Here is a 19,173-nt window from a genome sequence, read left to right on the forward strand (position 1 = left end):
TCTTATTTCTTTCCTCTCCTCTCCTCTCCTCTCCTCTCCTCTCCTCTCCTCTCTCCATGTTACTCTCTTTCTCTCTATCCTTCCCCCCCACCCCCTCTCTCTCCCTTCTCTCTTTCTTCCTGCATTTCTATAATAAAGCTCTTAAATCATAGAGAGTTTCTGCTCCATCAAGATCTGCTGCACACTCTCCCAGGTGTTGGGAACCTCTTCCCTCATCCCTCTCTCCCATAATCCCAGAGCTACAGGGTGTGGCCCTGGGGCCCCCAGGTCGGGGGCTGCCCCTTGTCTACCCCCTGCCAAGTGGGTCAGAGGCTTGAATGCCCACTCAAGGCTGAGTGGAAAGCGTCTGGCAGCCCTCCCGCATCTGCCTGCCCAGAGCACAGAAGGAACTCTGGGCTATCTTTCCCTTCCCCCTTCCTTCCCCAGCCCCTCCCCCCCTTTTTTTTAGTTCCCAACAATCCAAGTTGGACTTTTCATCTGCAAATTTAACACAAATTATCTAATTGGCAAGACTCCAATCTGTCCTCTGACCCTAAATTGTCCTTAAACCATTGTCAAGACTGTGAGTCTATCTGGTGGCAGTCTATCTTCTTGATTCAATATGGAATCAACTGTAGGCATGGCCCTCAGTGAATCTGTTAGGATATATCAAGAAAGGATACATGGGGAGGAAAGACCCTCTTACAGAGAGGGCAGCTGCACAGTTGTAACAAGGGCCAGTGGAAAGCAGTGCTTCTTACAAACTGGCTCTTGGTTCTTCCTGGTGTCTGCCTTTCACTGTCACTGCTGCTGTAATTCCTTGCTTCTCTCATGAGTGAGCTCCATCTGCTCATGAGCAGGGTAGAAGAGACATGTCATTTTCTGTTCTGCTTTGAAAAACCCTTCTCTTCAACCTTCAACTCACTCTCCAGCTGGGTAGCGGGTACTGAGGGGTCACTATGAAGTGTGGTATGTGCCAGGTTCCACCTTTTGAGAAGGGCTCAGCTAGTGGCATGATAAGGGATTCAACAGAGTGGATCTTGTCACAGATACATGTCATCTCAATGAAAGAATAAATTCCATAGAAGTGGGAATTAGCATCTGCATGAAAGCATGGGCTGACTGACACTTCAGAGGTAGGCCTTACTCCTGTCCAGAAATTATTGTCTACAACTTAGATGATCAGCTTGTGGTTTTTCCAGTTCTTCCAGCGAGCCATAAAGAGATTGAAGTGGTAGCTGAGTGATGCAGGGTCTAATATTGGCTGGCAGTGTAGCTCACACAGGGTTAATCACTGTCTGAAGAGACCACATAAAAAGTGTCAGGAGAACAAATCCAGGAAAATGCATCTGCAACCATCTGATTCAAGGATGATCCCAACATATCTACATTTCGGTTATTCTCATAAGTCAAACTGGCTATGGAATGGCAATCAGATACCTGGAAAAACATAATGGTTTCTATACATAATAACAAAGTAGCAATCCCTTCTTACTAGCATTGATGTCATCTGTTGAGGGAACAACTTTTACTTCATCTGAGAGTAAGTTTCTCCTGCCCTTTGTTCTGGCCAGCTTTGTAGTGATATGACAAAATTCCTTAGTAAAGATTGAGCTGAAGGTCTTAATGGAAGAGGCCAAGATCAGGTAGCGAATGACTTCAGACCTGTATCAAGGAGGCACATTATAATCAAAGTATACGGTAGAACCAATTGATTATAAATGAGCCCATGAGCAAATTGATGATCTTAGGTCCTCCATCCAATTAGAAGTCAAATTTCCACATTCACATCCTATGAATGTCTCACTGGGCATCCTTAATAAGTCTCTATCAGCTCCTATCTCCCAGGGACTACACATTTCTTACATGGGAACACTCAACTTCCAGACTTGGGGCATTGACACTTCTGCTTAATCTGTGTCCCATGGTTTCACATATATTCCAATAAAACCTATAGAATTTGAATTTATAAGTTTGCCTGTAACTTCTATCTGTCTCTGTCTCTCAGGTTGGTTCAGGGTCTCTGGTCAACCCTCATTGATATATAATGTTTGTTGCTTTTCTGACTCTCCAGTACTGAAGTTTGGTAGAAGTGTCTTTAAAAGGTGTTAAAATATAGAGGCAGGATCCCAGTGAGGAGTTCTGACAAGGCAGCTGGCCAAGGCATTCTTTAAAATTCACTTGGAAACTGCTCAAGTATTCCCCTGCTTTTTGTTTACAGTTTGTAAGTCAATGAACATTAATTCAACAGAAGGGCATAAGACTTCTTTTTATCAGAGACATTAGACATTTGCAGACAGGCTTTCAAAATACTGTCCATTTTCTCCTCCACTGATCTTCAGACTGCTACAAACCTTACCCAGGGGAATGTCAGACTGAAATGATCTCTACATGAACAGTACAGCTATTTTCTGCTAATTATCCTTTGTGTTTCTTGTTAATTTTAGTATGTATATTTCAATGTATATTTTTATTTCTTACAATTCATGTATACAAACATACATACACACATATAGATATTCATGCATATGTGTGTTCCTATGTACATATTGTTTTTAGGTTTCTTTGGATTTCCTTGCTCACCTTTCTTAATGTACAATGTGTTAAGCAAACTGATGTACTAAAAATAGAGGTTGACAATATTTTATTTAAAGAAAACCATATTATTTGAATTGTTTATCCATAATTTGCCCCATTACATAGCACACTAATCCTCAAGCTTCCATTTGAAAAATCCTAAAAGTAGCATATGAAAATACAGATCTACAGTAACTACAGAACCTCCTGTATGCAAGATGTCTCACCAGATCTACTGACAACCCTCAATTTTGTTGGCTTATTTCACAGAAAATAGAATGTAAAAACTGTCACAGTTTTCCCAGCCATTTATGTTCTGGTTAGAATGAAAAATTTCCAAAAGAATAAGTAAATTTGCAAACACTAGCTGAACGCAGAAATGATAATCAGGATATTTAAGGTGTAGACAAAAACCATGTTAATGAGCTACTCTCTTAGCCCCTTATATCACAAATTTTAGGGTACTACATGGTAAAAGATACACAACATCAAGAATCACATTGTGGACTCCTCCCTGTCGTGTCAATGTAACATTGAATCAGAAACACAAACGTCTCATTCAGAAGAATTGAGGAGAAAAAAGATAACACCCTTGGAGGCAACAGTTTAAACTTATGCTTGTGATTATATGTTTAGGTGTGAAGAGATTCTATATGAAGTTTCACAGTGTCTATTCAATCTACTTCCTCACCTACTACCATATCCAATATAATTTGCATGGATCCCATTATCATCTCAGCCTCTCTGATGATATATAATGTATGTCATCAAAATGAGTATGAAGCTGGATAGTACTCAAGGCCATTGTGATGTTTTTTCCAAGATGAGCTCCTCAGAATTCTCCTCCTCTGGATCTCTAGTACAATTTCTCTCTTTCATGCCATTAGTTATGTGTTCAGAATCTCCAAATAATTCTATAGTCTCTGAGAATTTGATAGTCCTCATTCTATCTAAATATGGCCCATTTGACATGTCTTTCATTCTTTTCTTCCATGAACAGATTCTATAGCAGAAACAATTGTCACCCAGTCTCCATAATTCTTACCCATGGCTGACGGAAAATGTCCCTGTCACTTGCAGAACAGACACAGATGATATGAACTGGTAGCAGAAGAAGCCAGTGGACGCTACATAGCTCTTTATGTCAGAAGGCAATACTCTTCTTTCTGTATTCCTGCCCCAGTTCATTAGCTGTAGCTATGGAGCAGATTTTACCATGACAGCTTATGGCATTCAGTTGGAAGATGCTGTCTGAAAATAATATTCAGATATTATTAATATTAATATTTAGATATTTTAATAATCAGATACTTCTAAATAACAACTGGCTGGTCATACATTTTTGTTATTGTCTGTAATTGTTAAATTTAGACATTATAAAATTTAATATCATATACATTGTCTTTAAGTCCTAGGATTTACATATCTCAAATAACTTATTCAGAACTTTATAACTTGCAAAAGCTTTCTAATCTTTTTAAAATTTTTTTGGAAATGTCTACCCATCTGAATATTCATGTATAAAATTTGGTTATTACTAAAACAACTGTGATAGTTCCATCCTTCTAAAATTTATCTTTCATAGTACTATGAAATATACTAACATTAAGAACTGAATTTACTTCTTACTGTGAGAATTTTCTGCCTTTATTTGGAGACTAAATTATAAATATCCCCTTTTTACAAGGTTTGGTTTGTCTCCATGGAAAACCAAAGTTCAAATTTATTAAAGTTCTCCCTGTGCTATCAATGAGTTTATTGGGCTTACTTGAAGATAATTGGTAAGGAGTTGCTGATGAGATTGTAGGCGACCCAGAAGCAGTCACACCTAAAAGACTTTGTTGTTTATGAAGGAATACTGACATTTAAGATGTTCTGCAGCAGAAATCATTTTATGGCAGAACAGCCAAAGAAAGGTATGTAGTTTTATAATTTAGAAAATAGGACAATATATATATATATATATATATATATATATATATATATATATATATATATATATATATGAACAATATTACTTTCTTTGTTTCTACTCCATGAATGCTAGCAATTCGTTGATCATGAATTTGGTCATAAAATAATTTAATAATTTTATTTGTAAAATGTCTCTATGGCTAGGATATATATCAACTTTTTAAAGAGGCTATAGTGATAAAAATCCTTAAATTTATTAAAATGTTTGTATTTATTTATATATTCAATTACAAAATAATTTTTGTAATTGAAATATTTTGAATTTAAAAACTCATATGAATTGTTCTAAAGAAGATTCAAGACCATTAGCCATTGTTAGATCTTGTAGTCTAACCTCAGGGAATACTGGTTATTACCTACTTGTATGGTAGGACGTAAATATCAGAAAAATAGGTTGCAATTATGTTCAGAACAATATACCATGAAAAGAGAAAGAGTTGATATATGTGTGTGTGTGTATATATATTAGCCCTAGAGACATTTTACAATAAAATTATTAAATTATTTTATGACCAAAATCATGATCAATGAATTGCTAGCATTCATGGAGTAGAAAATAATTTCTTATTAACACATCATTATGTATCTTCCTTATCTGTTTTACTTTCCCTTCTGTTAGCATATGAGCTTCACCACTATCATAATGTCACAATTGTCAAATAAAACAAAACAAAATGTAACAAAACAAAGCAAAAATAACTCTCAAAATTCAAGGATTATAAGAGATCATACTTTACCACTATGGAGAGTCTCACTTGTCAGTATAAAAAGAAAACTTTTTTTTTTAATGTATGTGAGTACACTTTCACTATCATCAGACACACCAGAGGAAGGCATCAGATATCATTAGAGAAGATTGTGAGCCACCACATGGTTACTGGGAATTGAGGTAATGGGATCCACAACAGAGGAGTTAGAGAAAGGAATGAAAGAGCTGAAGGGGTTTGCAATCTCATAGAAAAACCAACAATATCAACCAACCAGACCCACCTCCCAGAGCTCCCAGGGACTGAACCATCAACCTAAGAGTACACATGGAGGAATTCATGGCTCTAGTCATATATATAAAACAGAGGATGGACTTTTCTGGCATCAATGGGAGTAGAGGCCCTTGTTCCTGTGAAGACTCGATGCTTCAGTGTAGGCCAGGACAGTGAGGTACGAGTGGGTGGGTAGGAGAGGGGACATCTTCATAGAAGCAGGGGCAGGGGAAATGGGAGAGAAGGTTTCCAGAGGGGAAACTGTGAAACAGGATAAGATTTGAAATGTAAAGACATAAAACATCCAATAAAAAAGAAAAAAACCTTACACATCAAATTGTATAACTGATAATTTTCTCTATAGTCAAGTATAAATAATTTTAGCCTGGAACAAATATTTATAAACCTATGTTCGTACCTACTAACAATCTGATGAACATTTTCTAATAATACAACAAAGAAAGTCATGAACTGAATCACTTTTCAATTCATTAGTTGAAGTAATAGTAGGAACATTAAATTAAGTGGGGAGTCACTGCTGTAGGCTTCAGACACAACCTAAAAACATTCTTACTTAGCCTTGTGATTGTGGTAGCTTATTGTTTCTTAACAAACCTTTTACCTGCTACTCATGAGGACATCAGATCAGACAAAGAGGTGGTTAAGGAAGAATGCTTGTTAAGGGCTCTAAAGTTTGCCCAAGATAATTTGTAATTAGTCTCTGGAATAATATAGATTCAGATCTCTAAGTGACACATGTAGTTGGGAATGAGGTATTATTTGTTCATCTCTTGCATATTTCCTCATTTGGTACTTAAATAAGCATGTTTAAGGTTGCTAAGTCTTTCTTTTTAATTCATTTAAAATAGTCTTGATGAGAAAAATATATTCTTTTGTTTGAAAGAAATAACTATTCCAAACTCACAAATACACATAAAAAACACACATTTTTAAAAAAATCAATGTGAATTACTTCAGTGAATTAAAGATTTAATAGTTACTTCTCTGTTGTATATTATCTGATAGTAGGGTATCCCTCCATATGTTCCCATATATCTTTGAAATATGTAAATAAAAACAGAGCTTAGGTATATTAGAAAATTTCACATAACCTCCAGATGCCATTTCAAATTTGAAAACTTTAAAAAGGAATGCATTCCCTACAGACCTATATGTCGTCTGACCCTGGGCATTTGTGAACACTGGGCTTCTGCTAAGTCCTGAGATGAGCAAGCCTTGCAGCTGTGCCCAGCACTAAATAGTTTCCAGTGATTTGCATGCACACACTGCACAATGTTGGGGACTTATATGACAGTTACACTCTGCGCAGCTGTCAATACAATCAGGACTCAGAATGAACACGAGGGCCCCTGCTGAGTTCCTTGGGTTCCTGTTGCTCTGGTTTTTAGGTAAAAAATAAAAAGGACAAAAATGTGAATTTTACTGTTACACTGTGATTAATTTTAACTGGCATTGGGATATGTCCTCTCTTATAATGCTTAACTATGGGGGTACTTATTATGTGTTCAATTCTAGGTGCCAGATGTGATGTCCAGATGATTCAGTCTCCATCCTCCCTGTCTGCATCTTTGGGAGACATAGTCACCATGACTTGCCAGGCAAGTCAGGGCACTAGCATTAATTTAAACTGGTTTCAGCAAAAACCAGGGAAAGCTCCTAAGCTCCTGATCTATGGTGCAAGCAACTTGGAAGATGGGGTCCCATCAAGGTTCAGTGGCAGTAGATATGGGACAGATTTCACTCTCACCATCAGCAGCCTGGAGGATGAAGATATGGCAACTTATTTCTGTCTACAGCATAGTTATCTCCCTCCCACAGTGATACAAGTCATAACATAAACCCGTGTAGAAGCAGAAGTGAGAGGCTTGGCTGGTCCATCAGCTCCTTCTCATGAGTCATTCACTGAAACACTTTCTCGGGTGCCACAGTATTGGATGAAAGCTCATGGAGAGTCACTTGTTTTGATAAAAGAGGCTAACCAGTCCTGAATGTATTCTAACAATCTTCCTTTTTATTTCTAGCAATACAGAACACACATATTCTTTTCTGCATTAGGAGAGGACACTGTAATTCCTTGTGAGAAGTCTGAGTTGTAGCATTAGTTGGGACTCAGAATAAAGCTACAGTGGTTGTTAGTAGCATACATTCCTTAAATACAGAAATTGTCTAAGTGCTAACACTTTAATGGCAGTAAAATATTAATGAGAGAAACAGACAGTAAAAAGATTCCTGGTTTTCTCAAAAAAAGATACAGTACATATGTCAGAGAAAGGGAAGACTGCCTACCATGATCCTCTAATGTGCCTCAAAATTGCAGCAGTGAGTGTGAAATTCCAGCTCTCAGCTCTCTGTAGCATTTCACATAGTATTCTTCTGGCTCCTGTGTCCAGAACTGCATTTAAGAATCAAATAATATTTAATGTATGTGTATGATTTTGAATCCAACCACATAAAGTATAATATAAATTTGTATATATGAAGTCATATAGAGTAAAGGTTGTTTTAAATATGTTTCAAGAAGCGGTATTAATAGAGTTGATAATCTAGAGCATAGTGTTAGAAAGAAAACAACACATCAACACATATGTGATCCTGTAACCTTCCCAGCCTTGAGCAGGCTAAGCAGACCTTGAACATTCGCCACAAAAGGTCTTATCAATCTGGACAGAGACATCTATCTTTGCCTCAGTTGCTGGTTCCCATGGAAACCTATCTGTTTTGGCTGTTTGCACTTACCTTCCTCTACATCATACTCCAGCTGAAGAAGGGGATGGATTTTGTGGTTTAATCCTTTATAAAGCAAAGCTTATTATTAAACATTGAGCCTTGATCAGGACCTTGTCTTGGCTTCATTCTTCTCTCGCCCCCTACTTTTTCATTTCCAGTCCCCCTTTCAGGTAAACCCAGTTCTTACGAAGTTGCTGGATGGCTACATGATCCATACTTTATTATCTAGTGTTTTTATAAGTTATGTGTAAGATCTTTTTTTTATCTTTTAATGATGTCATTCATTAATGTGCTAACCAGTGCATATAGAGGATATACAGACTTAATTACTGCATTTTTATACAAATGAGTAAAATCAACTCAGAGCATACACCACATTTCCAGGCTTTGATTTTCCACACAAAACATGCTTCCATATGTGTTATGCTTCCACATTACAAAGAATATTAGGTGCTATTCTTCCAGAGAGTTATCAAAGAACTGTATTAGATTGTTCACACTGCTCAAACCTGTATCCAGAGAATCATTCACAAATGTCTATCATTTTCAGCATTGCATCATGTGACTAGCAAAGGGAGAGAAAATAAACTCAGAGAATAGTAGTGTGTTTAGAAGTAGAGCTCTGGATCATTTACATAAGATGGGACCTTACATAAAGAAACCTAGACAGCAGAATAATCCGACAATGCAATATGTCTCCCTCTCTGTTTATAGCAAATATTTCATGTATGATAACTGATTAGTAATGATGTTATAGATCCTCTGTCCCAGAATTTGGAGGAGTGGATTTCGTGCTGGTGCTGCAACTAATGACTAACTCTTGCCTAATTGATTTTAGCATTTTTATCAGTCCAAAATGGTGGACAAACAGTCCTCTCTAAATGACAGTATGACACATTATAATATTTTCTTTCTTATCTGAGAGAAATACTTAAGTAGTTGTAAACAGTGTTTTTCTTTCTCTTGGATTTATACTCATCTCTTCTTTGTCTATTAACCTTTCATTCTAGTGATCAATCGTTTAGCTGACATGATTTTATGGGTAATATATGTGATGTGGTGTTATCTAGAGCCCCATTAAGCTGTTCTATTTAATTTTTAAGTAAGAATATATTTGATGCGCAAAAATTGAAAACCCATCAAGTTAACATATCATCACAATAATATTTGAAATGTGACACAGGTATATTAATTATTTATGTATCTCAGTGACAAAGATACAAACAAGTAAATCCCTTGCCTAATGTGCTGTGAATAATTTTGGTTTGAGGTCAGATTGTTGTTTTAATACTATAAGCAATACAGAAAAGGTCAGAATGAGGACTATATTGTTTTCAATATAAAAATAATACAAGAAAATAAAAAAATAATTACTTTTGACTAAAAGTAGTTTTTAACACTTTGTAGATTTTTCAATATATTTCAGTGAAAAAAGACAACTAGAAACTTTCATGAGGTAAGTTAGAGTTAGACACGTAAGGAGCTTTTTTGAAGGTTGTTTACAGGAATTTTATTTTCATATTCACAATCATCCAGTACTGGCAACTGCACAATTGACCTCTGATGGATATGACCACTGTTATATCATATCTGATGGATATGACCACTGTTATATCATATCTGATGGATATGACCACTGTTATATCATATGCATGAAGTGGAGGACAGACATGCAACAAGGGCGGGGAATGAACCTCTGGTATGTTAGAAGGGTCACCCTGGTACCACTAAAGTCCTTGGGGTCTCCAGTCTCTTGAGGGTTAGGTGCATCATCTCTGAATGAACACAGACCTAACAGTTCTCTGCTGTATGTGTGTTGGTGGCATCATATAGGCTGGTGTATGCTGCATGGTCCATGGTCCAGTGTTTCAGTGATCTCAGAGGTCCAAATTAATTGAGACTGCTGATCCTCCCATAGCATTGCCCTCTTCTTCAGCTTCTTTCATTCTTTCCCTAATTCAACATCAGAGTTAGCTGCTTTTGTCCATTGGTTGGGTGCAACTATCTGCCCTTGTCTCTTTCAGCTGCTTATTGGCTCTTCCCAAGTGCTGTCATTTTAGGTCCTTTTTTGTGAGTGTTACATAGACTCAGTAATAGTGTCAGGCCTTGGGACCTCCTTTGAGCTGGATCCCTCTTTGGGCCTGTCACAGGACCTCCTTATCCTCAGGCTCCTCTCCATTCCCATCCCTGTAATAAATTTAGACAGAAAAAATTATGAGTCAGAGATGTGACTGTCAGATGGATCCCTCTCCCCATTTGATGCCCTGTCTTTCTGCTGGAGGTGGTCTCTAAAAGTTACCTCTCCATTGTTGGTAGGATTGCAAAATGGTACAACCACTCTGGAAATCAATCTGGAGGTTCCTCAGAAAATTAGAAATAGATCTACCTGAAGACCCCATTATACAACTCTTGGTAATATAACCAAAGGTGCCCCAGCATGCCACAGGGGCACCTATTCCACTATGTTCATGGTAGCCTTATTAGTGATAGCTTGAAGCTGGAAACAACCTAGATGTCCTACAAGAGAAGAATGGATACAGAAAATGTGGTTCATTTACACAGTGGAATACTACTCAGCTATTAAAAACAAACAGGGGCATCATGACTTTTGCAGGCAAATGATGTAATAGACAGTATCATTGTGAGTGAGGTAACTCAGACTCAAAAGGACCTGAATGTTATGTGCTCACTAACTAATAAGTGAGTATTAAAAAAAACCCACAACAACAATAACAACAAAAACAAAGGATAGAACACCCAAGATACAGTCCACAGAACTCAAAAAGGCAACAAACTGAAATGCCCAAATGCCTCAGTCCCACTTGAGAAGGACAAGAAGGCAATCAAAAGTAGGGAGGGAAGGAGGGACCTGGGAAGAAAAGTGGATGGGGAAGGGGAGAAAGGGGGATGGGAGGGACCTGATCTGGTATGGCATGAGGGAAAACTACTGAAGTCCCGAGAGCCAGCAGAAAGAATTCAGGGGCCTCAGGAGGTATGAGGTTGGAAGGACCCTCCAGATTGTACCAGAGACCTGGGAGCTGAAAGACTCTCAGGACTAAAGGGAGGAACCTTAGATTAAATGCCTCACAGTGGGGACAGGGAACTTAAAGGAGTTATTTTAATGCCGCACATAGGTTATTGGACATTCTCATCTTATTACAAAATGATAATCTACATGTAAGTATTAGGAATATCAATGCTATTTTCTACCAATCCTATTCTCCATGGTGCCTAGGGGTGTGAGATTCTTGAGTTTCTCAGATTACAGTACCATGAACTCAGCATTCAAACCAATTTAGATCTGAAAATAGTCTCTCAGTACAGCTCTGACACATCATCACTGCATTCACATCTATTTTAATTGACATCTATAAAAAAGAAATCATGAGCAAAGAGTGCAGTGATACATTAAATACAATGGATTGCAGAATAACTTTATTTTTTTTTCAAAACCTCTTTTTAATGATGGATCTTAAATGCTTTTACCTCCATTTAAGCATACTACCCACCAGAGACAGTGAAAAGAAAGGATATGGGGAAGTGAATCTGTCTAGAAATGTTCCTTGGAGCAACTCCTGTATGTGTTGTCTAGGAATCATCAGTTCTATTCACAGGTTAACAGGCAATGTCACCTTTATCCACTTTCAAACAGTTCATGGATACACCAGTTATCCAGTTCAGTAAAGTGTGTTAGCAACAGTGGTGACAAGACATAGCAGACAGCCAGGCCTCAGTCTCAGCTTGTGCCAGAAGGCTGGGACAACAGGAACATCAGAAGTTCTCAGCTGTGGCTCTCTCAAGGAAGCAAAGATCAGCGAAGATGTGAGGTCCACAAGCATTGTAAAGCTAGTTGTACCAAGAAGCAAAGCTGTGACTTCATTACTGTGTGGAGTCCTATTTATACCCTCCAAACATCTCGTGTCCTCCATGTGCCTTGCCTCAACACAAATCTTGCCTCAACATGTGTCTTGCATCACCATGTGTATCTAATCAGCCCAAGTCCATGGAACTGGCACAAAACTTTAGTACAACAGCGGAAGTATTTTGGTGCTTTTCTCTCTATGGAGTCCTGAAAAATGCAGCTCAACTATACAGAGTAAGGTGGAGCAATACATGCATGTCTTTAGCAAACAATCCTTCATCATGTGTTCTTTCATGTGCTTGCTTTAGTAGAGCAACCTCTCTCCTGTGTCTGCTTCAGCAAAACATTCCTTAATGAGCCTGTCCTAGCCTTTCATGCCTGTGTCCACTTTAATGAAATGAAACATTCCTTACTTGCTTACCCCAGCAAAACACGATTCAACTGACTTTCCAAAGAACCCTTAACATTTACACTTCATTGCAGTCTTGCTATTGTAATCCACAAAGTACACTGTTAAACTGTGCACACTTGTTGTGTATGCTACAGCTACATATCAAGCAAGCAATAAAAGTACCACAAAGATAACAACCATGAAAGAACTAGATTCTTTTTCTTTTTTCTTTTTTTTTGTTTATTTGTTTTTGAGTTTTTGTTTGTTTGTTTGTTTTGTTTGTTTCTTTGCTTGTTTGCTTTTTCGAGACAGGGTTTCTCTGTATATAGCTCTGGCTGTCCTGGAACTCACTTTGTAGACCAGACTGGCCTTGATCTCAGAAATCCACCTGCCTCTGCCTCCCAAGTGCTGGGATTAAAGGCGTGTGCCATCACTGCCCAGAAAGAACTAGATTCTTGATGAGGAGGAAAAAAATTAGATTTTAGTAGACCTCTCAAAAGAGTACTCAAAACCAAAGTAGATGAAATGTTTGTAGTATACTGTATTTCATTACCCATAGGACATTCTCTAAAACAATATTTACTCCTTTATTATGTGTGTCTTTGCATATGCTCGTATGGCTGCTACGCTTAGCAGGTGTGATCAGAGAACAAACTAGGGTAGCTGATCTTGTAGGTTCTGGGTATCAAACTCAGGAGGCAAAGCTTGGAGGTCAGTGCCTCAGCCACTTAGGACAACTCAATTGCTGCATCATAAGAAATTCTGAACAATTTGACTTATATGGCATACACTTAAATTGAGTGTGATGGTTTGTATATCCTTGGACCAGGGAGTGGCACCATCTGAAGGTATGGCCTTGTTGGAATAGGTGTGACCTGGTTGGAATGGGTGTGTCACTGTGCGTGTGGGTATAAGATCCTTACCCTAATTGCCTGGAAGTCAGTCTTCCACTAGCAGCCTTTGGATGAAGACATAGAACTCTCAGCTCCTCCTGTGCCATGCCTGCCTGGATACTGCCATGCTCCCACCTTGATGATAATGAACTGAACCTCTGAACCTGTAAGCCAGCCCCAATTAAATGTTGTTTCTTTTTGTTTTTTTTGTTTGTTTGTTTGTTTTGTTTTTTGTTTTTTTTGAGTAATAGACATACCATATTTCTACTTTATTCTTTTTTTTAGAATTATTTTTTTAATTAGGTATTTTCCTCATTTACATTTCCAATGCTATCCAAAAAGTCTCCAATACACTTCCCTCCCACTTCCCTACCCCCCCACTCCCACTTTTTGGCCCTGGCGTTCCCCTGTACTGGGGCATATAAAGTTTGCAAGTCCAATGGGCCTCTCTTTCCAGTGATGGCCGACTAGGCCATCTTTTGATACATATGCAGCTAGAGTCAAGAGCTCCGGGGTACTGGTTAATTCATAATGTTGTTCCACCTATAGGGTTGCAGATCCCTTTAGCTCCTTGGGTACTTTCTCTAGCTCCTCCATTGGGAGCCCTGTGAGCCATACAATAGCTGACTGTGAGCATCCATTTCTGTGTTTGCTAGGCTCCGGCATTGTCTCACAAGAGACAGCTATATCTGGATTAAGGAACTCCACATAAAACCAGAGACACTGAAACTTATAGAGGAGAAAGTAGGGAAAATGTTGTTTTTTATAAGACTTGCCTTGGTCATGGTGTCTGTTCACAGCCTAACTAAGACATTGAGGATGTACAAGAGGATATTATTAGTAATAGATTGTGTGATTTCTTACAGGCAATTTTCATACTTATACTATTATGAAAAAAATTCTCCCACTCTTCCTTTTCCTTAGAGAAGTCCATTCATTTTATTTCTTTTTTTTTTTTGTCTTGCTTGTTATAGGATATAATTACTTACTTCTCGTTCAAATAACTTCCTCCATGAAACATTAGTCTGAATCAACTAGGCATGACTTGGCCTTGTAGATGGTTTATGACTGGAAATAACGTATATCCAGTTATTTTCAGGGGTGTCTGTCTACCCTATTGGCAATAGGAATTGTATCTGTTTCTTTAAAATCAAAAAAGACACTATATGTTACCCCACACATAAGAATGGGCTTTTACATACCCTTGGTACTTTTTACACAGCTGTACTAAAAAATAGATTTGCATAATGCTCCCTAGGGTCCACCTCTCCTTGCAAGTCCAAGACAAAAGCTAGCCTATCTGTCTGCCTTGAATATTCAGGATTCTTCATATCAAGTTCTCAAAATGAGTTACTCTGTTCAGCTCCTGAGGATGCTTGTGCTCTAGATCCATGGTAAGTAAAGAAACAAAGATAAAGAAGGAGAATGTGGGGGATGGAGACTTATAGGGTCCTGCTAATCCAGATGCAGATCCAGGTTCTGTTTATGTCTGAGATTACCAGTTTTGCATGCTAGCTAAATGTTTGTAAGGGTTTCAAGGTTGAACCTATGCTTTTGTGACTACTCTTACAACTACCAAAGCTAATGGTCCAGATGACTCTTACATGGTTTCTATACTCTACATAGGTAATTTATGTTGAGCATTTTTAAAATATGAGTGAAAGATATAAACATAATAAGTAGGAAATAATAAAGGAAAGAAAAATCATTTGAAAATACCATTTTGTTTGTCTATACCCTTTCATTTCTTTCATCTCAGGAGCCAGTGAAGATAGTGTGATGACACGGGTGCACTGCCCAATGCTTTTATGCGGAGCACACGCCTTTAATCCCAGCACTTGGGAGGAAGAGGCAGGTGGATTTCTGCATTTGAGGACAGCCTAGTCTAAAAAGTGAGTCCCAAGACATCCAGGGCTACACAGAGAAACCCTGTCTCGAAAAAGCCAAAAAAAATTGAATGAATAGATAGATAGATAGATAGATAGATAGATAGATAGATAGATAGGTAAAATTAGAATACTGATCTTCACCTACTAAGGATTTTTGACAGTATCAGTACAGCTAGTCTTTTTCACATCTCCATGAGTAAAGCTTCATCTTTCTTTCATGCTAGCCACTAAAGTTTAAAACAGGTTCTAAGTTGGTTGTCATTCAATCTCCCCAGTCTTTTGGGATTATATAATTTCTCTCCAATTATTAAGTATTTGGTCCACATAGGGAGAATGTAAGCCATAGGTTGTTGCTGCTTCTTTAAATACCTTTAATTCTAGTGAATCTGTGGGACCCCAAAGAAATTTTTGATAACCTTTTGGATTTTCATCATCTGGGGCAAAGTAACTTATTTAACCTATTTAAACTAGTCTATATCTGCAATTTGGTCTGTTTGCTCCTCTTCAGTCCTGATCAGCTTCATCCTTAGTGTCTTTCCAATCATCATTCCCAGCTTCTGTCTTGAACCTCTCTTTTATTCTTTAATTATTTTCCAGAATCCTCTCTTTCTGCCAGTATCCTACCTCCTATTGCTTGTCTCAGGTCATTGGACATAGAAGATTTTTTTGACAAGTGTTGCTTAAGAGACTTTCTGTACATTAGGTTTATGCAAATATTACAGACTTGGCACAGCTAGGTGTTTCTCAAGTTTGGGTGGAATCAACTTAGGGTGCCATATGTCTCAGAATACCACAAATTGCCTGCAGAGAGCCTGTTTTTCTCTGGAAGATATTTTGCTACAAAAGGCAGTTGAGAGAAAAAATTCTATTTGATTTTAACCTGAGTCTAATTGTGTAATTTGTTTAATAAGAAATATAGGTTATCTTTTTGCACCTGACAGATGCCTTGTAAATCTTGGAGTGTGAGCTATCTTGTTTCTAACTTCTTACAAAAATGTATGGCTTATAGTAGTGAATATTTTATGTTATAACTTACCTCTATCATTTTGAAATTGTTTCCATTCATAAAAATAAAATGATTACTTAATGGTACTGCATTCAATATTATTAAAATCATTTGCAGTGGTCCCAGGACAGGCCATTTTTTTGTCATTTATAAAAAATGTTTATCACATTCAAATTCCTGTATTTATTTCCAGGGTAAGCATGTGCCATGGTAAATATGAAAGATAGATGACAACTTTTGGAAAGTTGGTTCTCTCATACCATGTCAATTTCAGAAGTTGAAACAAAGTTCTTAGGCTTGGCTACAAATGCCTTTAAACTCTGAGCTGCCTCATGGCTACCACTGATGCTCTTTAAAATATAAGAAAAATATTAATCATACAAATGATAATGCCACATTTCTTCATTATGTTTGTTACTCAGAGATATAAATTATGTAAGGTTACAGTTCCTTATCACCCTATAATTAAATAAATTCTGTGGTTTGTGAACATCTATATTTTATCTTTCTCTCTGTAATGTTTTAATGATATAGTTATATGTAATGTTTTACAGGAATTATTAATATGAAGCATGATTTGCTGCTTCAAGACTTCAAGAAAAACTGGCTGGAAGTAAACATGCCACTAGATCTGTCTAGAATCTAAAGTGTCACTACTCTTCTTCTTCTTCTTCTTCTTCTTCTTCTTCTTCTTCTTCTTCTTCTTCTTCTTCTTCTTCTTCTTCTTCTTCTTCTTCTTTTAAAGATTTATTTATTACATGTAAGTACACTGTAGCTGTCCTCAGACATCCCAGAAGAGGGCATCAGACTTCATTACTGATGGTTGTGAGCTATCATGTGGTTGCTGGGATTTGAACTCAAGACCTTCGGAAGAGCAGTCAGTGCTCTTAACCGCTGAGCCATCTCTCCAGCCCCAAGTGTCACTTCTTAAGAAGAAGGAAGATGAGTAAGCAAACACTGCCTGATCTAAGCTCCACTCCCTGACATCATGTTTCTGAGGACTGGACAGTACACTCCTGGAGTTGTGAGATCAACTAACTGTGAGGTGGAAGTTTAGTCAACTCTATACATATGCTATGGTGTGTGTGTGTGTGTGTGTGTGTGTGTGTGTGAGCGCTCGCATGCGCTCTGCAGAGTGAATGAGTCACTATGCACTATTACTGCTATATTCTCCACTCTTAATGTGATAAGACATCACCAAAGCACAGACATCTGTCTCTTTCCATCTTCAGGAGAGAGTTTTGTTTCCTGTCAAGCTAATGTCTGTGAAATGATCTAGGATCTGGAAAAAATTGAAGATATAAAATTGAATTCTTTTTTTTTCCATAGTGTCCCCTATCAATCAAAAAGAAAGAAAGAAAGAAAGAAAGAAAGAAAGAAAGAAAGAAAGAAAGGAAGGAAGGAAGGAAGGAAGGAAGGAAGGAAGGAAGGAAGAAAATAAGAGAAAGCAAGCTGTGTATTTATGCATCCATCAAGGACACTATGAAGACTGCTGACTCTAACATTTTACTAATGCTAGACTACTATGTTTAGATTAGTGTTTCTGGTAATATATGAAACTCAAACATGATTGTACTGGGACAGGAAGATCAGTACATTTTGATTGCCATTGTCCTGTACAGATCAGGTTTCAGGTGCAAGCATACAGGCCCCCTCACCTCTCTCAGCTGGAATAATTCACAGTTTAAACTGCAATTCTAGTTTACAATCCTCTCTGGAAGCATACAGACTAAAAGGACATGAAATCCATTTTTCATTCCACCTTACACTGGCCTTAGTCTCATAGGAGGTTTACACCTTCTTATGCCATTTTCAAAAAAAGCTTTATATTTGGATGACTCAAAGAAATACAGCAAAGTCTTATACTTCAAGGGTATGTTTAGTATGACATAATCTGACATATTTAACAATATAAATAATTATAAAGTTGTTTTATTTTATGACAATTGACTTATATCTTAAATTTTTATTTGAATGATATATTTTCCCCAAGTTCATTGATTTTGCCTTTTAGTGAAGTTTGATAAGAACCCAAAACCTGACATTTCCAATACATATAGAATTTGCAAGGGTTATTTATTCATATTGATTTTTCTAAGAGCTACACATTTATTCACAACTAGTCCTATTTATAGTATGAAATAGGAAAATATTTTAACCTTTCAGATTTAGTGTTTGTGGGCACACAATTATTTGCAAACATTTATGCTCAGTTCTCAATTTTTTATGGTATGATTTAAATTGGTTCAAGTGAACTTTTCTTTATTATTTTCTGAAAGAACGCATGCTCAATAGAAATCTTGTTTATTTATTTTTTAAAAGATTTATTTATTTGTTTATTTATTTATTTTTATTATATGTAAGTACACTGTAGCTGTCTTCAGACACACCAGAAGAGGGCATCAGACCTCATTACGGGTGGTTATGAGCCACCTTGTGGTTGCTGGGATTTGAACTTCGGACCTTTGGAAGAGCAGTTGGCTGGTCTTACCTACTGAGTCATCTCACCAGCCCCCATAAATCTTGTTTATAATTATAAATACATCCTTGCTACTGAGAGTTGGCATCAATATACACCTCAAAGCAACTGTAAATTGTAATATTATATAATGAACTTCAAGTTATGTTCAGCAGTATATTATTAAATAACTTTATATTAGATGATCCTGGCCCACTTTATACCAATGTAAGATTCTGAGCACATTTCAGGTTAGGTCGTTTTGTATAATATATTTGTCCAGTAAAGTTTTGCTCATAATATTGCTGAACTACATTATTTTACTTGATGTATCCCCACTATAATGTACTATCTGTGGAACATTACCCATCTCTCCAGCAGTGGGTAGTAAAATAAGGCACTTTTCTAGTCAAGGT

The 19,173-nt window shown here is 37.3% G+C and overlaps 1 gene segment (V, D, J or C) and 1 further gene; both read left to right on the plus strand.

Annotated features, from left to right (window-relative positions):
• The window catches only part of Igk (immunoglobulin kappa chain complex), a 3,171,119-nt gene that overhangs the window by 351,073 nt on the left and 2,800,873 nt on the right, over window positions 1-19,173 (plus strand).
• Igkv11-125 (immunoglobulin kappa variable 11-125) lies at window positions 6,865-7,344 on the plus strand. The segment is given in 2 exon segments: window positions 6,865-6,919; window positions 7,047-7,344. Coding segments are annotated over 2 exon segments (353 nt in total).

Source organism: Mus musculus, chromosome 6 (genome assembly GCF_000001635.26).
Source record: "Mus musculus strain C57BL/6J chromosome 6, GRCm38.p6 C57BL/6J".
Taxonomy (NCBI): Eukaryota; Metazoa; Chordata; class Mammalia; order Rodentia; family Muridae; genus Mus; species Mus musculus.